Source organism: Nilaparvata lugens, chromosome 14, assembly GCF_014356525.2.
Source record: "Nilaparvata lugens isolate BPH chromosome 14, ASM1435652v1, whole genome shotgun sequence".
Taxonomy (NCBI): domain Eukaryota; kingdom Metazoa; phylum Arthropoda; class Insecta; order Hemiptera; family Delphacidae; genus Nilaparvata; species Nilaparvata lugens.
Window position 1 is genome coordinate 3920280 of NC_052517.1, and position 22550 is coordinate 3942829.

The 22550-nt window shown below is 36.5% G+C and overlaps 1 protein-coding gene across 3 annotated transcripts in view; it reads left to right on the forward strand.

Moving 5' to 3' along the window:
* Window positions 1-22550, forward strand: part of LOC111046768 (T-cell immunomodulatory protein) — a 46561-nt gene that overhangs the window by 22409 nt on the left and 1602 nt on the right. For 2 of the 3 annotated variants that reach the window (XM_039440535.1, XM_039440536.1), the window contains exons 4-10: window positions 1013-1215; window positions 3550-5148; window positions 7387-7585; window positions 10354-10506; window positions 13379-13571; window positions 17206-17512; window positions 19167-19316. In XM_039440535.1, the coding sequence (XP_039296469.1) occupies window positions 3690-5148; window positions 7387-7585; window positions 10354-10506; window positions 13379-13571; window positions 17206-17512; window positions 19167-19316 (2461 nt within the window). In that variant the 5' untranslated portion in view covers window positions 1013-1215; window positions 3550-3689. The remainder of the gene's footprint in view (window positions 1-1012; window positions 1216-3549; window positions 5149-7386; window positions 7586-10353; window positions 10507-13378; window positions 13572-17205; window positions 17513-19166; window positions 19317-22550) is intronic. The other variant, XM_039440537.1, reaches the window with a different exon arrangement.

A 22550-nucleotide genomic window follows, 5' to 3' on the forward strand; every position in this document is an offset into this window, starting at 1 on the left:
TCTTTTTTATCTCCCCTTGCTTGAAAGACGATACAATGCCATCCAAAATAATATTAATTGGTGTGCTAGATGCAATAAACGATTTGAACTTTAAACCAGATAATGAATTATTCCAATAAGAACGGATTTGGAAAAATTTCCAAAGATACGCCCAAAATATGCGTTTTTTAGCGTTTTCTCAGCTTTATCGAGAACAAATAAACAGAAAATGTTCAAATTTACTACAGAAGCTCAGCTGGGGTGCAATAATGTTGTGTTAGAAGGAATTTGAAATAACGCCAAAGATAGGCCCAAAATTAGCGTTTTCTCACAGCTTTTCTGCGTTTCCTCATCTTTTTCAATAATTGATGGAAATGAATTAAAAAAAAGTCAGTACACAGGTTTAGCTGAGGTGGAAGAATTTTGTTCGCCAAAGATACGCCGATATAGTAACAGGTGTTTTTCGAGATCAAATTGTCATAATACGTTCAAAATCGGTACAGAGGTTCCGTTGAGGTCTACATGCAGGCGAGCGAAGCGAGCCTGCTGATCTAATTTTCGGACAATCCAGTCGGGGGTCCAGAATCCGGTACAGAGGTTCCGCTGAGGTCTCTACATGCAGGCGAGCGAAGCGAGCCCGCTGATCTCATTTTTGAACAATCCAGTCGGGGGTCCAGAATTCGGTACAGAGGTTCCGCTGAGGTCTACATGCAGGCGAGCGAAGCGAGCCGCTGATCTCATTTTTGGACGATCCAGTCGGGGTCCAGGGGGCGGTGCCCCCTGCCTAGACGGATATGGCGAGCAAAGCGAGCCTGACGGCTATTACTTTATATTTTTCAGTGACAATACTTTATATTTTATTTAGTGGAGATACTATAGAGGAAATATAGCATGAGAAGATATGCCTTGGTATAGGAAGTTAGGACCTCACTATAGTAACTTGTCGTTCTATATTTTTGTTAATATTTTGTATGAATATCAAGTGAATAAATCTGATTTTATTTGATTATTCTTGTTGAATTTTGTCGTTCAGATGCCTTCTAGCCTGCCTGACCAACGTGGGTCAGTTGACACTGTTTACATCGGAGCAGGGCGGTGATTGGCTGCCGAAATTCGACGTGTCACTCGTTTGGCTGAGGTACAGTCGCAAAAAGTGGTCTAAACCCAACAGGTTTGCCAACATCAAGCATCAAATCACCGAGCTCCAGTACAGGGCTAACCGGATTAAGTACACTGGTGAGAGAGGGAATATTTCAATTACCTCAATTTAGTTGAATTCTTGGGTTTTCAATCAATCACTTATTTTTTTCCAAAATATACATGAAAAAGTCAAAATTAAAACTAACTTGAAGCTAAAGAGAAAAAGTGACAGTTTTAAAATTCTTTTTTTTTACAGTAAACTCGTTTATACTGTAGTTTGATAGATTTATCAAATATGCTCTCAACAATAACCGGGTATTTTCATTTTTTCCAGCTGTTGCCTGGGAACGATTCTCTGGTAACAAATTCTCCTGGTGTGAACCTCACTATAGTTAATGGCCCATATGAATAAGACCAGAGCAAATGCTCATGAGCAAGAGCATGAAGCATAAGGTTTTGTTAATGAGCAAAAGGTAGAAGCAATAGTTATTTGTATATCTAGAGTGAAAAGTACGACTTTTTCTCCCTGTGGGAAAACGTTTGAAGCCCGAGGCGAAGCCGAGGGCAACAATTTTCCTGAGGGAGAAAAAGTATTTTCCGCTCGTGATGTACACAACATTTTTCCTCCATCTACATTTTTTTATAGAAACTGCAAATTAAATCATTCTAATAACTTACGTTATTTGGTGACAATGTTTCCTAACAACATAACCTAAAATCTAAAACCTAAAAACCGGTCGTCTGATTGGCACTGCCGATTGCGCTATCTATCGGCCAAAGTTGTAACAATTATATCAGCTGGGCAGGCTACCAAAAATGGCTGACTCCAGATCACGCGGTTCAGATTTGAATTGCAGATCAAAAATATTTGTTGGCTGGTATTTTGAATAGAATAAAATATTTTAAAAATTGTATAAATTTTTATCGTCTACTAATATTAAGAATATAATATCATACAAACATATATTTCATGAGTTGATCAAATTTCTGGTTGTGGTATTGAATTCAGTTGACTCAATGACAGACACCTCTATTACGCTTTCTCATCTGAGCTTAGACCTTCTAACCTATTACCATGTAAGTTTTTAAAATAGAGACGCTTCCCATGTTATTTAAATGGAGTCACTTTTCCTCCCTAGGGAGTTTTTCTGTTTTTCACTACCGAGAGACAAAAAGTGACACTTTAGTATTATGTTTCAGGGAGTAAAGTAAGTACTTTAGACAGTAGGTGGAGGAAAAATTCATTTGCTCATTTTTATATGGATAGGCTTTACCTTATACTCTTATGCTCCTGAACTCTGGAGCAAATGCTCACGTATTTTAAAGATTTTTCATCAGCTGATTCGCTTTTGTAGCCTTACTTTGTTTTTATAGCTCATGGAAGCGCTAAATATGCAAGTAAGGTGCACCGCTTGTGTTTGCGTCATCTGCTCTGTTTTCTATTTATGAATAGAGTTTTAGGTTAGTTGAGTTTAGAATTTTGAAATAAAAGCGTGAAAAAATGTCATCTCTATAATAATCTTCAGCATATTCTTATAATATCAATAGCCTTCTTATAATCGTCCACACTCTCATCTTCTTAAATGCCTATTTCCTACTTTGTGATGGCTATCTTCATATCTTTTGTAGGAATAATGGTGATATATATCATGGTTGAATCTAAAAAGAGTTTTATAGTTCTCAATTATTGGTTGTGATCGTATCTGGTATAGTTTCCTCTTCCTCATACAAATTAGTTGAACCATTTTACTATGAGCAAAAGGTGATAAGCTGCTCTAGACTAGACTCACCTTTTTTGAAGCATTTGCTTCAAAAGTTGAGCAAATGTTCTAGTTTATTCATACAATTTGGAGCAAAAGCTTTTACTTTTGAGCAAAAGCTTTTACTTTTGAGCAAATGCTCAAACTATTTTTTTGATGAGCATGAGCAAAAGGTTTCGCTCACGTTTATTCATAGAAAATGAAGCAAATGCTCCATATTTTAGTAGTATAAGCAAATGCTCAACTTTATTCATATGGGCTCTTGTGTTGATAATGTATCATATTGTGGTGATACGGTATCATGTATGGTGATACTGTTGCCTATCATTTGTAATGATACTGTATCATATTTTTTTAGTTCACCTTTGGACATTAGACGCACACAGAAAATATACATTAGAACATTCATTGAAGCGAGAAAGATAACGAAGATAGCATGGTTTGTAGAAAAGGTTTTGCTCACGTTTATTCATAGAAAATGAAGCAAATGCTCCATATTGTAGAAGTATAAGCAAATGCTCAACCTTATTCATATGGCCCATTATGTTGAAGATTAATTGATTATATAAAGATTATATAATTTTGTGATTGAGAGCTACAGCCTGGCAACAATAGGTAGTTATTCCATGCTGATGAATTTGAAAATAACTGAGTATTTTCATTTTTCCAGCTGTGGCCTGGGAACGATTCTCCGGTGACGAATTCTCCTGTTCCACCCTTCTAATCACGGCCAGTCAGGACGGAATCATATGTCTGTGGATAGTTGAGGACGAAAAATACAAATCCAGCCTCAACCTGGAGCCCATTACAATGGCTGTAACCAACGGACTCAAAGTGAAACTGGTCAAAGTGTTCGATTCGAAACTGACAAATATCTCTAGTTTGTTGTGGTGTAACATTGATAGTTTGTCGGGGGTTTTGATAGTTGGCAACATCAGGGGATTGATTAATAGTGTGTGTGTCAAGTTTTGTGATATGTTGAAAAATGATGAAGAAGATGTGAGAAATGATGAGGAGAATGTGGAAAATGATGAGGAAAATGTGGGAAATGATGAGGAGAATGTGGGAAATGATGAGGAGAATGTGGGAAATGATGAGGGACTTGGTGGGGAAGTGAGAAATGATGAAGGGAATGTGAAAAATAGTGAAGTACTTGGTGGGGAAGTGAGAAATGATGAAGGAATTGTGAAAAATGATGGAGAAAATGTGAGAAATGATGAGGAAAATGTGAAATATACTGAGGGACTTGGTGGGGAAGTGAGAAATGATGAAGGGAATGTGAAAAATAGTGAAGGACTTGGTGGGGAAGTGAGAAATGATGAAGGAATTGTGAAAAATGATGGAGAAAATGTGAAAAATGATGGGGAAAATGTGAAAAATAGTGAAGGACTTGGTAAGGAAGTGAGAGATGATGAAGTTTGTGGAGAAAACAGGGAAATTGTAAGCAGTGTGCAAGAGGTTGAAGAGGTAGTGCAGAAATCTAAAGCGCAAACTGAGAAATTTAGTGGAAAAACCACGGAAAGTGTAGAAAAAAATGTGCAACTAGTAAACATTTGTGAAGAAACCACACAACCTGTCATAGAAGATCCTTCAAAGAACCAGAACCTAGCTTCCAAAAAAGTTCCTAACCTAACTCCTGAACAAGATGCTAATGTATCTTCTGAACAGGGTCCTAACCTAACTTCTGTATCAAATCCTAACCAAACCCAGCAACCCAACTTGACTTGTGTATCAAATTCAAAGGACACACAGCAACCTATCGCCACTTCTGTATCAAATCCCAAACAAACTCAGCAACCTAACGCCACTCCTGTATCAAATCCCAAGGAAACACAGCAACCTAACCCAACTCCTGTATCAAACCCAAACCAAACCCAGCAACCCAACTTGACTTGTGTATCAAATCCCAAGGAAACACAGCAACCTAACCCAACTCCTGTATCAAACCCAAACCAAACCCAGCAACCCAACTTGACTTATGTATCAAATCCCAAGGTTACACAGAAACCCAACCTAACTCCTGTATCAAACACCAACCTAACCTCAAAATCGAATCCTCCAGGAGGGAATGTTGAAATCAGTGTAGAACCCCTGTGGAGGGATGAGGATTTGCTGTCCATTTCCAGTCTGATTTGCTGGGACGTGGATGATGTCAATGTATGCGCAGTCTGCATCAAAGACATGTACATAATTGTGCTGATTGTGCAGAAAAATAGCGGCAAACTGGTGTCTACACACATCCACAATACTAACAGGCGGAATTTGGCTGGTGAGTTTTGGATTTTGTCTTTCAATTTTATTTTATTTACAGAAATTACTGAGATATTGCAATTATTTAAATGCTAATAAATTAATGATTATTATTAAACGAAAATCCAAATTAAATGCTGTAATTCACCCCGAAGGCTTCTGCTACTGCAAATATTGACTACAGGGTAAACAGCTAGATGGATATTCGATGAGCGCTACTATTCAAAAATTATTTGTCATTCCCGGGAATCGAACCCAGTATCTCCTAATTGCCGGTCAGGAATGCTTACCCTTACACCAAACTGACAATCTCTGGATAGCAGCGCACATTTTATACGAAGCCATAGCGGCCAGCCAGTCTAAAGGTGGAAATTATTGAGATATTGCAATTATTCAAATGCTAATGAATTAATGATTATTATTAAACGAAAATCCAAATTAAATGCTGTAATTCACCCCGAAGGCTTCTGCTACTGCAAATATTGACTACAGGGTAAACAGCTAGATGGAAATTCTGTAGACTGGCTGGCCACTATGGCTTCGTATAAAATGAGCGCTGCTATCCAGAGATTGTCAGTTTGGTGTAAGGGTAAGCATTCCTGACCGGCAATTAGGAGGTACTGGGTTCGATTCCCGGGCTGACAAATAATTTTTGAATAGTAGCGCTCATAGAATTTCCATCTAGCTGTTTACACTGTTGTCAATATTTGCAGTAGCAGAAGTCTTCGGGGTGATTTACAGCATTTAATTTGGATTTTCGTTTATTAATAAATTTATTAATAAATTTATGAATATATGATAATACAAGTATTCAATTACAAGCTACAGATTTCAAAATCAGTAGATTACAATAGGTTTTCACTGTTATGATTCTTCATAGTCCACAAACAATTCTGGAACAGAGCAGATCTAGAGAAGGATAAAAACATAGAGAAAAGATAGCATAGGAAGATATGCCTTGGTTTGTAGAATTCATTCAGTTTGCAAGTTTTGTATCACATTATGGCGTCGTGTATCAAATTTAGATGATACTGTATCATATTGTGTTGATGCTGTATCATTTATGGTGATATGCCATGGTATAGGACCGTTATGTTGCAAATGTGAGTGTTAACTGAAGCCGATAGTCCTAGTAGTTGTTTTTGGTGAAGCTATGTGACGCTGGTAGTCTCTCATACTGTGCCCTTCTTACACTCTTAGGCGACTGAGGTGGAGAAGAGACTGGACTCTAGTGGAGAGCATGTGTTTCCAAATGGTGACGTCGCGGAGACTAGAATCGACTGGTCTGAGTGTCACCATTTGGAAACACATGCTCTCCACTAGAGTCCAGTCTCTTCTCCACCTGAGTCGCCTAAGTGTACTCACACTACCTCGACTCAAATCGTACGACTCCATTCTCTCGACCTTACGACTTTCTTGCTCATTGATGCTACTCCATTTCTAAACTTACTTTATTAAAAATATAATATCAAATTTGCACCACTTAGCATGTAACAAATTTTATAGTGATTGAATATATTGTCTTATCTAAAATGATAAAACATCACTTTCATAGAACATAACCTCACTTCCATTGAATATGCACGGTACTACGCAATTCAAGTCGAGGCTCGACCAACATATCGAGTCGACGCTAGTCTCAGTCTCACAGTCGTGACGTCGCGGAGACTAGAATCATAGAGAAACAATAGCGTAAGTAGATATCCCATGATATAGGGCGTTTATGTCGCAACTTTTACTGTTATCTCAAGCCGATTACTGTCGATTTTTACTGTTTTGACCGTGTAAGAGTGTATGAACGGCACAATATGAGGGACTACCAGCGTCATAAAGCTTCACGGGAAAGAACTACGTGGACTATCGGCTTGAGATAACAGTAAAAGTTGCGATAAAAACGCCCTATACCATGGGATATCTATTCATGCTATTATTTCTCTATGCTAGAATCAACTGGTCTCAGTGTCACCATTTGAAAACACATGCTGCGTCGAGAAGAGACTAGAGTCGCTGTGTCTTCTCGACTTGAGTCGCATAAGGCTCTACTCACACTTAGGCGACTCAGGTGGAGAAGAGACTGGACTCTAGTGGAGAGCATGTGTTTCCAAATGTTGACACTCTGACCAGTCGATTCTAGTCTCCGTGACGTCACCATTTCAAAGCACATGTGTTTACTGACACTTGAAAAACTAAAATTTGATAGTTTAGAACTTTAGATTTCATTGTATTATCGTGAAAATGTTATAATTTCATTTTTCAGGTTTGTTGAAGCTGGATAATGCATCGTTTCTAATCGGCAGCCAACAGGGCGCTCTATTCAAACTGACTCTGGTTCAGGATGACAACGGACAGTTGAAATTTATGAACGAGACTGTACAGAACAATTTCATCAGAAGCCGCTACGGTGTGATGGGATTGGCCGCTTCAAGAAATCGGGACTTTGTAGCTGTTAATCTTTGGTTAGTAAATAGAATTCATTCAAAGTTTTGAAGCTTTGTATCAATTTATGGTGTTGTGTATCAAGTTGAGATGACACTGTATCATATTGTGTTGATACTGTATCATGTGTGGTGCTACTGTATCATTATGTGTTGATATTGCATCTTTTGTGGTGATATGCCTTGGTAAAGGACCGTTATGTTGCAAATGTGACGGTTAACTGAAGCCGATAGTCCTTGTGGTTGTTTTTGGTGAAGCTATGTGACGCTGGTAGTCTCTCATACTGTGCCCTTCTTACACTCTTACACTCCCAACAACACACTAATAATAGACAGTGTATAGGGTGTCTATGTTGCAAATGTGAGTGTTAACTGAAGCCGATAGTCCTAGTAGTTGTTTTTGGTGAAGCTATGTGACGCTGGTAGTCTCTCATACTGTGCCCTTCTTACACTCTTACACTCCCAACAACACACTAATAATAGACAGTGTATAGGGTGTCTATGTTGCAAATGTGAGTGTTAACTGAAGCCGATAGTCCTAGTAGTTGTTTTTGGTGAAGCTATGTGACGCTGGTAGTCTCTCATACTGTGCCCTTCTTACACTCTTACACTCCCAACAACACACTAATAATAGACAGTGTATAGGGTGTCTATGTTGCAAATGTGAGTGTTAACTGAAGCCGATAGTCCTAGTAGTTGTTTTTGGTGAAGCTATGTGACGCTGGTAGTCTCTCATACTGTGCCCTTCTTACACTCTTACACTCCAACAACACACTAATAATAGACAGTGTATAGGGTGTCTATGTTGCAAATGTGAGTGTTAACTGAAGCCGATAGTCCTAGTAGTTGTTTTTGGTGAAGCTATGTGACGCTGGTAGTCTCTCATACTGTGCCCTTCTTACACTCTTACACTCCCAACAACACACTAATAATAGACAGTGTATAGGGTGTCTATGTTGCAAATGTGAGTGTTAACTGAAGCCGATAGTCCTAGTAGTTGTTTTTGGTGAAGCTATGTGACGCTGGTAGTCTCTCATACTGTGCCCTTCTTACACTCTTACACTCCCAACAACACACTAATAATAGACAGTGTATAGGGTGTCTATGTTGCAAATGTGAGTGTTAACTGAAGCCGATAGTCCTAGTAGTTGTTTTTGGTGAAGCTATGTGACGCTGGTAGTCTCTCATACTGTGCCCTTCTTACACTCTTACACTCCCAACAACACACTAATAATAGACAGTGTATAGGGTGTCTATGTTGCAAATGTGAATGTTAACTGAAGCCGATAGTCCTAGTAGTTGTTTTTGGTGAAGCTATGTGACGCTGGTAGTCTCTCATACTGTGCTCTCTCATACTCTTACACTCCCAACAACAGACCAATAATAGACAATAATCGGCTTGAGTTGACAAAAAATCGGCTCGACATTATTTGGAACATAAAAGGTCTATGCCATGGGATATCTACTTATTCTATCTTTTCTCTAAGACTATATGCACATGATACGTTTTTTTTGTCATTGTCATTCAATTTCATCTGTTTTATATCCATGAAATCAAGTCGGTAAATAGCTGATTGTAGAAAAAAATAAACATAGGATTCTCATTACAGGATACTTTACTGTAATAAAATCATATATTGTTTTCTTTACAGTCGAGTATGTTTCCTATTTCCGAATTTGGAACAGCAAAACTGGTAAAAAACCGCCTTTTAGTGCTCCAGGTGGAAGTTTCGTCAACTACAATCAAGAAATTTCTGATTCGATCTTGTAAACTAGTAGTTCTGTGAACAGTAAACCTCGCGCAGTTATAACGACGTTCCAAACCATAAGCACATCTACACTGATACACTAACAACTATTTATTTGATCAGATCATGCTTACACAAGATTTAATAATCATATTATAATGCTTTCCGGAATTTAGCGCGAGAAAACCAGGCGCCCATACAAGCTGTTATAAGTTTTTTGCATCCTATTTAATAGTGCATAAAAATTGCATTCAATGAGGCATGCAATTTATAGTCTACACAGCTGCTAATTTTTCAACAAGATACATTGAGATATTGAATTGCATGCGTCATGGCATGCAATTTATAGTCAACTCGACAGCTAATTTATGATGAATAATTCTATAGTCTGATTTTCACTCTAATATTGACGTATGAAGGAGGCTCCTTTTTCCTTTTATATTATCCTTGAAATACAAAATTTCCAAAAACCTTGTATATACGTCGACGCGCAATTTAAAAAGGAACATACCTGTCAAATTTCATGAAAATCTATTACCGCGTTTCGCCGTAAATGCGCAACATATAAACATTTAAACATTAAGAGAAATGCCAAACCGTCGACTTGAATCTTAGACCTCACTTCGCTCGGTCAACTAGGTTATGTTTATAGAATGTATGTAGTAATGTCAGCACAAGCAGGTAATGTTTTCTGTTTTCAATTATTCTTTTCTGGATTATTATGACAAAAATAGTGTAAGTTACTTGGACGTGAATGTCTTTTGCAGTGCTCGAATGGAATTCTAGTCGAGGCTGACGCCTCGACTAGAAACATCATTCTCGCCTGCAAAAGGGCCTTCCCGTCCTTGTGACTTAAGATACTATTAGGACTACATTTCTGCTATTGCTGATCTCTATTCATGGTAACGACTGTTTACAACTAGTAGGAAATAGATGGTGGTACAGGTAGAGTTCTATGTAATTTATATAAATGATCTATGTTCTTCAAATATTTTTAATCATATTTATAAAAATTACTCTATATTTCTATTTGTGTTTCAGTGTGAACGGACCCTATGATCATTCCAAACTGAAGACATTATCGTCGTTAGTGATCTGTTCGTTGGAAAATCGAGAAATCGACCTGATGACAATGATAAGTTCGAACAGCTTCGTTAATTTGGACCGTATCTGGGATTGCCTCGAGAATGTCAGGTAAATTTTTAAACTATAACATCTACATCAAATATTATGTTATGGTTTGGCTTGAGGTTGTTTGTAAGTGCTATCTCAAAATAATGGTCCAAATTTTATTTCTAACTAGCTGGCCCGGCGAACTTCGTACCGCCAAATAGTTTAATGCATCTCATGACAAACTTTAGCTGAGGAGGCGCGATATTATTTATATAGTTAACTAGCCGTCAGGCTCGCTTTGCTCGCCATATCCGTCTAGCCTGCGGTGACAGATTTTCATGACATTTGACAGGTATGTTCCTTTTTTAATTGCGCGTCGACGTATATACAAGGTTTTTGGAAATTTGGCATTTCAAGGATAATATGAAAGGAAAAAGGAGCCTCCTTCATAATCCCAATATTAGAGTAAAAATCAGACTATAGAATTATTCATCATAAATCAGCTGACAAGTGATTACACAGATGTGTGGAGAAGCCAGTCTATTGCTGTATTTCCATAAGGTCTATAGTTTCAATCAGGTACTTTTGGATGAGAATACAGCGTGAGGTCTACTGTTCACAGAACTACTAGTATTTTATTAAGCAATAAATCATATTTTCAATAATTTCATAAAGAATTTACATAATTAAGATAAAATATTTTGTTATTTAATCATCAATATTCTACATTGTTAAAAGACGATATGGCAACAGAGCAAAGCGTGAAAGAGATAGCGCTATCCGCTTTGTTGAATTATAGCCAAGGATAGCAATACCATTGCTAACCAAACACTGCCATTATAACGTGGACCTCACTATAGTATAGAGATGGGAAGTTCGGATCACTTTACTGATCCGGGTCAATCGGTCTCGTTCACTGCCGCGACCCGTTCAATAGACCCAGATAGCTGTAATTGTAATTTCTAACAAGATGGCGCAGTCACGTGACGTGGTCTTGGTGCACTCAAGTATTGGCGTTATGTAAAATGCATTGTTTGGATTGATTCATTTATTCATTTATTCCATTGGCATTACAGATCATAATTATAATAAATATAATATGATTGAGAGAAGAAACAGGCTATGTATTGATACTATGTATTCTGTGACAATACCATCTAAACTTGATACAGTATCATCTCAACTTGATACACTAGTAGTTCTGTGAACAGTAGACCTCACGCAGTATTCTCATCCACAAGTACCTGATTGAAACTATAGACCTTGTGGAAATACAGCAATAGACTGGCTTCTCCACACATCTGTGTAATCACTTGTCAGCTGATTTATGATGAATAATTCTATAGTCTGATTTTTACTCTAATATTGGCGTATAAAGGAGGCTCCTTTTTCCTTTCATATTATCCTTGAAATTCAAAATTTAATATACGTCGTATGTATCTTTTTCTCGATTACATGTAGTTGTAAATATAAATACTGTCTATGTCTGTTTATCAACAATGTAGAAATTCAATCAATTGACAAAATATTTAATCTCAATCATGAAAATATGAAAATTTATTATTACATCGTTAAATAATATATTTTCTTGACAATTAAAATATGATTAACTATTTTCAACAATAATGAACAGTTAGATTGATCAGATATAGCAGTATCAGCTGTTTGGGTGGCAAGGCTGAGATCTGGCAACCCTTTTCTCCTAATCTTCCTACACAAATATTATAACCTGGACCTCACTATAATATAATGCTGAACTTTCTTTCAAGATTTCGGATTTTTGCGTCAGGATACTAGCCGACTTTCCATTCTGTATTGTATTCTGTGGTACTGTATCAAGTTGAGATGATATTGTATCAAGTTGAGATGATACTGTATCAAGTTGAGATTGTACTGTATCAAGCTCACATGATACTGTATCAAGTTGAGATGATCATATGTGCTGAAAAGTCATAAGCCAATTCTTTCCTTTATTATATTATAGATCATTGTATATTTCTACTTTGCTTGCCCTATTACCATAGGTAAGGAAAGTATTGTTTTCCGAAAAAAAATAAGGTACCCCAATTTCTAAATTTCTATACGTTTCAAGGTCCCCTGAGTCCAAAAACGTGGTTTTTGGGTATTGGTCTGTATGTGTGTGTGTGTGTGTGTGTGTGTGTGTGTTGTGTGTGTGTGTGTGTGTGTGTGTGGTGTGTGTGTGTGTGTGTGTGTGTGTGTGTATGAGTGTATGTGCGTCTGTGTACACGATATCTCATCTCCCAATTAACGGAATGACTTGAAATTCGGAACTTAAGGTCCTTACAATATAATGATCCGACACGAACAATTTCGATCCAATGCAATTCAAGATGGCTGATAAATGGTGAAAATGTTGTCAAAAACAGGGTTTTTCGCGATTTTCTCGAAAACGGCTCCAACGATTTTGATCGAATTCATACCTAAAATAGTCATTGATAAGCTCTACCAACTGCCACAAGTCCCATATCTGTAAAAATTTCAGGAGCTCTACCCCATCTATGCAAAGTTTGATTTTAGATTCCCAATTATCAGGCTTTAAATACAATTTGAACAAAAAATTCCAAGTGGAGAAGATTGAGCATGGAAATCTTTGCAATTAATGTTCAGTAACATTTTCACCTAAAATTGAAAATAAGCTCGAAATTCGAGAAAATGTTATTATTTCTATTATAAACTGTTGGCAACTGTTGATTCTAAATCATTCACTATGAAGAGATAGCAAACTTCGTGTGTCTCCAGCGTTATTGTCCTGTCACCAGCTGGCTTGGATCTTTGAATAGTAGACTTGAGATGCGCGGGAACATTAGCATCAGGTGATAAATTTTCATAACGGCAAGGAAAGTTGTGTGAGTGCGCCACACCAGATTTTTGTATTTATGAATAAATGAATATTTATTGTTTGAGTGATATGACTTTTTAAACTATTTTTCAGACTAAGCATTCTCCAGAAATCTTTAACCTACATTTTTCCGTCTACCATAAGATGCCAACTTGATACCATGGACATCCATCCCCTCATCTTAACCATGTGGTTGACAAATTTCGTGGCCTACAGTCTGCAGTTGGAGCAGATGGAAGTTGGAATTGAATTATTACTACTACCAGAGAACAAGTCCCAAACCATGGTGAGTTGGCCGAGCGTAGTGAATTCTACCGTACAGAATAGTAGCATAAGAAGATATTAGAACTCATCCTAAGTTTGCTAGTTTTGTATCAAATTATGGTGTTGTGTATCAAGTTGAGGCGATACTGTATCATGTTGTGGTGATACTGTATTATTTGTGGTGATACACTATCATTTATGGTAATACCATAGAGAAAAGATAGCATAAGAAGATCTCCCATGGCTATTAAAATTCTTTCAAAGTTTGGAAGCTTGGTATCAAATTATGGTATTGTGTATCAAGTTGAGATGATACTGTATCATATTGTGGTGATACTGTATCATGTTGTTTTGATACTCTATCATTTATGGTGATACCATAGAGAAAATATAGCATAAGAAGATATCCCATAGTTTTTAGAAGTCATTCAATGTGTGGAAGCTTTGCATCAAATTATGGTGTTGTATATCAAGCTGAGATGATACTGTATCGTATTGTGTTGGTACTGTATCATGTGTGGTGATACTGTATCATTTATGGTGATACCATAGAGAAAAGATAGCATAAGAAGATATCCCATAGTTTTTAGAAGTCATTCAATATGTGGAAGCTTTGCATCAAATTATGGTGTTGTGTATCAAGCTGAGATGATACTGAATCATATTGAGTTGATACTGTTTCATATTGTGTTGATACTGTATCATTTGTGTTGATACTCTATCATTTATGGTAATACCAAAGAGAAAAGATAGCAGAAGAAGATATCTCATGGCTATTAAAATTCATTCAAAGTTTGGAAGTTTTGTATCAAATTATGGTGCTGTGTATCAAGCTGAGATGATACTGTATCATATTATGTTGATACTGTATTTTTTATGGCGATATGCCATGATAAAGGACCGTTATGTAGCAAATGTGAGTGTTAACTGAAGCCGATAGTCCTAGTAGTTGTTTTTGGTGAAGCTATGTGACGCTGGTAGTCTCTCATACTGTGCCCTTCTTACACTCTTACACTCCCAACAACACACTAATAATAGACAGTGTATAGGGTGTCTATGTTGCAAATGTGAGTGTTAACTGAAGCCGATAGTCCTAGTAGTTGTTTTTGGTGAAGCTATGTGACGCTGGTAGTCTCTCATACTGTGCCCTTCTCACACTCTCACACTCCCAACAACACACTAATAATAGACAGTGTATAGGGTGTCTATGTTGCAAATGTGAGTGTTAACTGAAGCCGATAGTCCTAGTAGTTGTTTTTGGTGAAGCTATGTGACGCTGGTAGTCTCTCATACTGTGCCCCTCTTACACTCTTACACTCCCAACAACACACTAATAATAGACAGTGTATAGGGTGTCTATTTTGCAAATGTGAGTGTTAACTGAAGCCGATAGTCCTAGTAGTTGTTTTTGGTGAAGCTATGTGACGCTGGTAGTCTCTCATACTGTGCCCTTCTTACACTCTTACACTCCCAACAACACACTAATAATAGACAGTGTATAGGGTGTCTATGTTGCAAATGTGACTGTTAACTGAAGCCGATAGTCCTAGTAGTTGTTTTTGGTGAAGCTATGTGACGCTGGTAGTCTCTCATACTGTGCCCTTCTTACACTCTTACACTCCCAACAACACACAAATAATAGACAGTAGTGTACAGTAATCGGCTTCAGTTAACAAGGAATCAGCTTGAAATCTATAAAGATTGAAAAGTATATTTTATTGACGAATAAGGCTTCTCAAGACATTTGTGTAATACATGCAATGAATAATCCACTTGTCAGCTGATTGATTATGAATAATTCTATAGCAATGGTTTACAAAACATCCCACGGTGTGGGTTGCTTTTCGTGGATTGGTGTGGGTCTACTTTGCGGCGGGCCTAAGACATACTTGATCATTCTATACAAGTATGAACAGTTAATATTACATGAGATTTATATCGGTATCAGCAATCCTCTATAGAAGGCAGTGGCAAGGCAGAGAATCGGCAACGCTTTTCTCCTACCGATCTTCACTGTCATTATAACGTGGACCTCACTTTTAGTGTGTAATGGTGTGGCTGACTGTGTATCAGCTTATCACCATAATATTGATACAGTATCAACACAATATGATACAGTATCATCTAAACTTGATACACAAAGCCATAATTTGATACAAAACTTGCAAACTTTGCAACGGTGTAGCTGACTGTGTATCAGCTTATCACCATAATATTTATTTATTCGTGGACAGAATCACAAATCATATAAATATGATTAGGAAGGAACAACAGGCTTGGCCCAAATCTATTCCATTCCCAAATTTTTATAAATTAATAAAATTTCCAAAAAATAGGTTATGTTTCTACTGGAAAACGTTCAAGTTCAATTTTCGTCCAAAAATATAATAAGCTAAACATTTTGAATTTATAAAAATTAAAACACTAAACTATATTTAAATATAACACATATATATTTATATTTATTTATTTATTTATTAGAACAGTCACAAACACGATATTTGGAAAGAGAAACAGGCAATTGCCCAAAACTTCTTCAATTCCTTGATTTTGGCACATAAATAGTCCAAAGTGAGGTTAAGTTTAAAATTTCTGTTTGCACCAAAGATTAACACTCAGAGAATACGTATTCGAGATATGTATGACTGATGAATTTTGAATTTCGAAGGGTTGATGAGAGCCGGAAATAACACTAAACAATCCGAAAGTTTCAATAATATTGAAATAAACTTGAAAATTTTGAGCAGAAAATTATTGATACAGTATCAATACGATATGATACAGTATCATTCAAACTTGATACACAACACCATAATTTGATACAAAACTTGCAAACTGTGCAACGGTGTAGCTGACTGTGTATCACAGCCTGCAATGAAAACTTGATGCCTTTAAACTGAATGTCTCAACTTCCCATTGTTTCAGTACATCACAAGAAATTATCAAAATAGGTTCTCGATGAACTGAGAACTTGACCAACTAAATATCAACTTCCCACTTGTAAATGGTTGTAATTTTTAGTTATCAATTAATTGACCGAGCGAAATGAGGTCTAAGATTCAAGTCGACGGTTTGGCATTTCTCTTAATGTTTAAATGTGTATATGTTGCGCATTTACGGCGAAACGCGGTAATAGATTTTCATGAAATTTGACAGGTATGTTCCTTTTTTAATTGCAACATTACAAAAATGTAAGCAATAGGCTTCGTCAATAATTGACCGAGTGAAGTGAGGTCTAAGATTCAAGTCGACGGTTTGGCATTTCTCTTAATGTTTATATGTTTATATGTTGCGCATTTACGGCGAAACGCGGTAATAGATTTTCATGAAATTTGACAGGTATGTTCCTTTTCAAATTGCGCGTCGACGTATATACAAGGTTTTTGGAAATTTTGCATTTCAAGGATAATATAAAAGGAAAAAGGAGCCTCCTTCATACGCCAATATTAGAGTCAAAATCAGACTATAGAATTATTCATCATAAATCAGCTGACAAGTGATTACACAGATGTGTGGAGAAGCCAGTCTATTGCTGTATTTTCATAAGGTCTATAGTTTCAATCAGGACTTGTGGATGAGAATACTGCGTGAGGTCTACTGTTCACAGAACTACTAGTTATTCTGTTGAATTAATATGATTTTCTTCTTTCTTCCAGACCCGTCTCTACGAAGAAATCCGTCTACTAGTTTTTTCCAGCCACATCTTCCAACGTTGCACTTTAATTCTCTCCTCCTCCTCCTCCTCCTCCTCCTCCTCCTTCTCCCTCCTCAGTCTGCGTCTGATGCGCAAGTGGATCTGCTCAGGTCTCCTCCTCAACTCCTCCATGGATTGTCATTCGACGACACGATTGACGGCCACTAGTATAGTCGAGCAAATCGATGTTCACCTCAGGAGTAAAGTGGGAGAGGGCGATTGTGGACAACAAGCAGGGGAGAGAGAGACGTGTATTGTGTGCGGTAATGGTATCCTTTTAATGAATTTATTTAGAAAAGATTTTATTGTTTATCAAATTATTTGTAGAGGTTTAAGGTGTATATTTCGACAAATTAATTGTTTTATTTATAAAAATAATTTTAATTATTTATAAAATCTAATTAGAAAAAGTCTTGAACTGAATACAGCCTTTCCCTAATGAGGAAAATCTTCAACGAAGTTTTGTAATTCCTGCATTCCATATATCTTACATTTCTATAGTGATGTCCACGTTATAATGGCAGTGTTTGTTTAGCAACGTTATTGCTATCCTTGTCTATCATTCAACAAAGCGGATAGCACTATCTCTTTCTCGCTATGCTCTGTTGCCAGATCGTCTTTTAAGGCTGTGCAAAGGCTAAAAATGAACTTTCTATTCATTATATTTTTCTAAGCTTTTAGATTTGTATATCATCAAGCTATCAAAGTGAAAAAATTTTCTCAGGAAGACATTTTTTTTCGATCATTACTTTTCGAGATATGAGCGACTGAAGTTTGAATTTTTGGGACAGAACATTTCAAATTCGGTGCGATATAAATCCAAAAGATTTAGAGGATGGATTCTTCATGGTATTGTTGATCTAGTAAAAGAAAGAATTTCTGAAAATATCAATTTTTGGAAAAGTTATTCAATTTACCAAATATAACTAAACTAAAAGTTATTTTTGTCATACTTACTCAATTGCAGCTGTGTTCCATGCATTAAATCAAGCCGGTAAACAGCTGTTTGCAGAACAAGTAAAACATGTGATTTTCATTACAGCATACTATACTGCAAAGAGCATACTATACTCTCTTCACAGTCGAGTATGCTAGGACTCTACTGAGTCCTAACAATACCTACTATTACTTAAAGTAATAGTAGGTATTGGTCCTAATAACATCTGAGTAATTAATATAGCCTACCAACTCAATTAATTAAAGAACTCATTTAAAGAGTTTCAAGTTATAAGAACTCATCTGAAATCTTATAATTTAGACCTTTATTATTTTATTTGAGCTCAAAGAGTCTGTCTGTTATGAACTAGGCACTACGGGCTAGGTCATGTTTATAGAATGCAGTAGCTCGAGCAGCAGCAGGTAATGGCATAGAGAAACAATAGCGTAAGTAGATATCCCATGGTATAGAGCAACTATGGTATGAATAGAAGAGAAAGAATAGAAAGAGATAGAAAAGAATATTCTATTCTATTCTATTCTATTCTATGTCGCAACTTTTACTGTTATCTCAAGTCGATTATTGTAGATTTTAACTGTTTTGTTGGGGTGAAAGTGTATGAACGGCACAATTTGAGAGACTACCAGCGTCACAAAGTTTTTTGGGAAAGAAATACGTGGACTATCGGCTTGAGATAACAGTAAAAGTTGCGACATAAACGCCCTATACCATGGGTTATCTACTCAAGCTATTGTTTCTCTACGGTAATGGTTTCTGTTTCTCAGCAATATTATTCTTTCTCAGATAAGTATGACAAAAAATATTGTTCGTAACTTGTACGGTAACGTATTAACCGCATTCGTTTGATAATTCTGCCCGAAACGTAGTTGAGGGCAGAAACAATCATACTTATGGGGTAAATTATCGTTACCGGACTTGTTACGTAAAGTACTATTTTCTGGTGGTTTCCTTAATGTATATGTTAGATATTGTGTCGTTGAGTGATTTCAGTGTTGCCACCTGTACAGAAGGTCACCAGATTCGGCGGTGTACACTCAGTTTGGTGCAAATTCCTTGCGACTATGATGAAGTGCTGCAATGTAAACGGTGTGGAGTGTTAGCCCACCCACAGGCCGGTAAGTTATTGAACGGGCGAAGCAAGTTCCTACTTGTCACACTTCAGACAAATTCAAATTTATTTTCTCAAAAACATACACAATTATAATAATATAATATTACTAGCCGTCAGGCTCGCTTCGCTTGCCATATCCGTCTAGCCAGGGGCCCCGCCCCCTGGACCCCCGACTGGATCGTCCAAGAATGAGATTAGCAGGCTCGCTTCGCTCGCCTGCATTTCTATCATGTTAGGACAATCCAGTCGGTCAACTGTAGTCCAGTCACTGTAGCCAACATCCAACGTTCTCAAGTCACTGGAGCATACTAGGTTTGTGAAATTTACGTTATGAAGTCTCATCAAGTTATAAATAACTAGCCGTCAGGCTCGCTTCGCTCGCCATATCCGTCTAGCCAGGGGGCTCCGCACCCTGGACCCCCGACTGGATCATCAAAAATTAAATCAGTAGGCTCGCTTCGCTCGCCTGCATTTTTCATTGGTGCATTTCTATAATGTTAGGACGATCCAGTCGGGGGTCCAGACTAAACGTCTGGCTAAACGGATATGGCGAGCGAAGCGAGCCTGACGGCTAGTAATATAATATTCCCAGGATTGAAGTAGCAGTGCCCAATAAATTTTTCCGCGATAAATGCATTTAAATCTTCAACTTGGTGCCAACCTAACAAAGTCAGCTCAACTTAATGCCTACCTGATAAAAATATTAATTTAGTTGCCAGTTAACAACTGTTTCGAAGTGGTACTCTATCTAGATTATAGTTCTATAGTAACATATGATATGGAAATTTCAATTATAATTAAGAGATTGGGAGAAGAAGAATATACATGCTAAAAGACGAACTTTAAACCCTTAAAAACAACCCTTAGAGTTAAAATATTGCCAAAAGATTTCTTAGTGCGCCTCTAAAGGGCCAACTGAACATACCTACCAAATTTGAACGTTTTTGGTCCGGTAGATTTTTAGTTATGCGAGTGAGTTAGTCAGTCAGTAAGTGAGTGTCATTTCGCTTTTATATATATAGATAACATCTAAAAATAATACAAGAAAAATACTATTAAAATATATAAAAATACACCCAAAGCTGTTGTATACAAAAATCTTGAACGATAATACTGTTTGAAATTTACCTTTGCACTCGACAAAAATGTAAATTTTCGAAAATGAACGCTTGTAAGTCGTTCGAAAGTCAGTAAGTGAACAAATTTGTTTATTTACTTGAAATAATTAGAGCACGTGACGGCAGATCGTGTAAAATACATGAATAAAGAATGTTGATGCTATAATGAGGTCTACGTTATAATGGCAGTGTTTGATTAGCAACGGTATTGCTATCCTTGTCTATCATTCCACAAATCAGATAGCACTATCTCTCTCTCGCTTTGCTCTGTTTTCAAATCGTCTTCTAACAATTGGTAATTAATTAAGAAAATATTTCATCTTAATTAAGAAATTATTGAAAAATATAATTTCTTGCTTAATAGAATATAATTGATTATTTTAAACGTGATATTACATCAATAAACCTGTATCAGCTATCGTCTATAGAATGCATTGACAAGACAGAGGATCGGCAACATTGTTCTGATATATTTTTCCACTGCCATTATAACGTCTTTTAACAATGTAGAATTAATTAACAAAATTTTTCATAATTATTATTGAACGAAATTCCAATTAAATGCTGTATATCACCCCGAAGACTTCTGCTACTGCAAATATTGACAACAGGGTAAACAGCTAGATGGAAATTCGATGAGCGCTACTATTCAAAAATTATTTGTCTGCTCGGGAATGACAAACGAGGTAATAGATTTTCATGAAATTTGACAGGTATGTTCCTTTTTTAATTGCGCGTCGACGTATATACAAGGTTTTTAAAATTTTGAATTTCAAGGTTAATGTAAAAGGAAAAGGAGCCTCCTTCATACGCCAATATTAGAGTAAAAATCAGACTATAGGATTATTCATCATAAATCAGCTGACAAGTGATTACACAGATGTGTGGAGAAGCCAGTCTATTGCTGTATTTCCATAAGGTCTATAGTTTCAATCAGGTACTTGTGGATGAGAATACTGCGTGAGGTCTACTGTTCACAGAACTACTAGTATAAAAGGAAAAAGGAGCCTCCTTCATACGCCAATATTAGAGTCAAAATCAGTCTATAGAATTATTCATCATAAACCAGCTGTCGAGTGGATTATAAATTGCATGCAATTGATATCTCTATGTAACTTGGTAAAGAATCAGCTGTCGTGTGGACTATTAATTGCATTCAATGAGGCATGCAATTGATAACTCGAAATAGCATAGTATTTTCTTCCTACTTTTCTCTGCATTCAACTCGATAAGCTCTTAATGATAGTAGCATAGTTGAATTTATGATGAATTCGTTTTTTCGCCCCACTTGGATGTAATGAGCTGGTTTTCGTGCGTCATATGGAGGCCGAAAATGATTGTTTTCTGACCAGGCCGGTAAAAGTTTTACGGCCCTAGGGCTGTAAAATAACCTTGAAGTCAGCTGATTCTAATTTGATGTGAACGTGTTTACAAAATGGTTTATGAAACGGAATCAGTTTATGCTTCTAGAATTGAATAAAGTATTTTGCATTAAGATACTATCATTTTATTTGGATGAATGAAATACAAATGAGATATTATAAACTATTCAAATTCAATTTTCAGAGTATAATAGAATCTAACCTCAAACTTCATAGTACTTCGTTTATCACGAATCATGGTGAATAATTTTTGAACTACTTGGGCAATATCCATGGTGCTGAACGTTTTTACAAATAATTTATGAAACGGAATCAGTTTATGCTTCTAGAATTGAATAAAATACCTATTCTGCAATAATATACTATCATTTTATTTGGATGAATAAAATACAGATAAGATATATATTATAAACTATTCAAATTCGATTTTCAGAGTAGGATAGAACTTCTAACCTAAACTTCCCAAGTCAACAACAAAAAGCATTGTTGACGTTGACATTCAGATTGGCCAAATTTCAAGTGTGCTAAAACAGCTGATCAAAAAACTTTTCATTATTTGTGTTTATTATTCAAGAATCAAAACATTTCTAATAATATCATCTTATTGTCATTTGGAAGAATAAAAAGTATAAACTCAACCTCTTATATAATTGAACATAATCTTTTAGGTTATTTAGACAAATCAGAATAAAAAAATAAAAATACTTGGACAATTTCCTGATATTCAGATAACCTCAG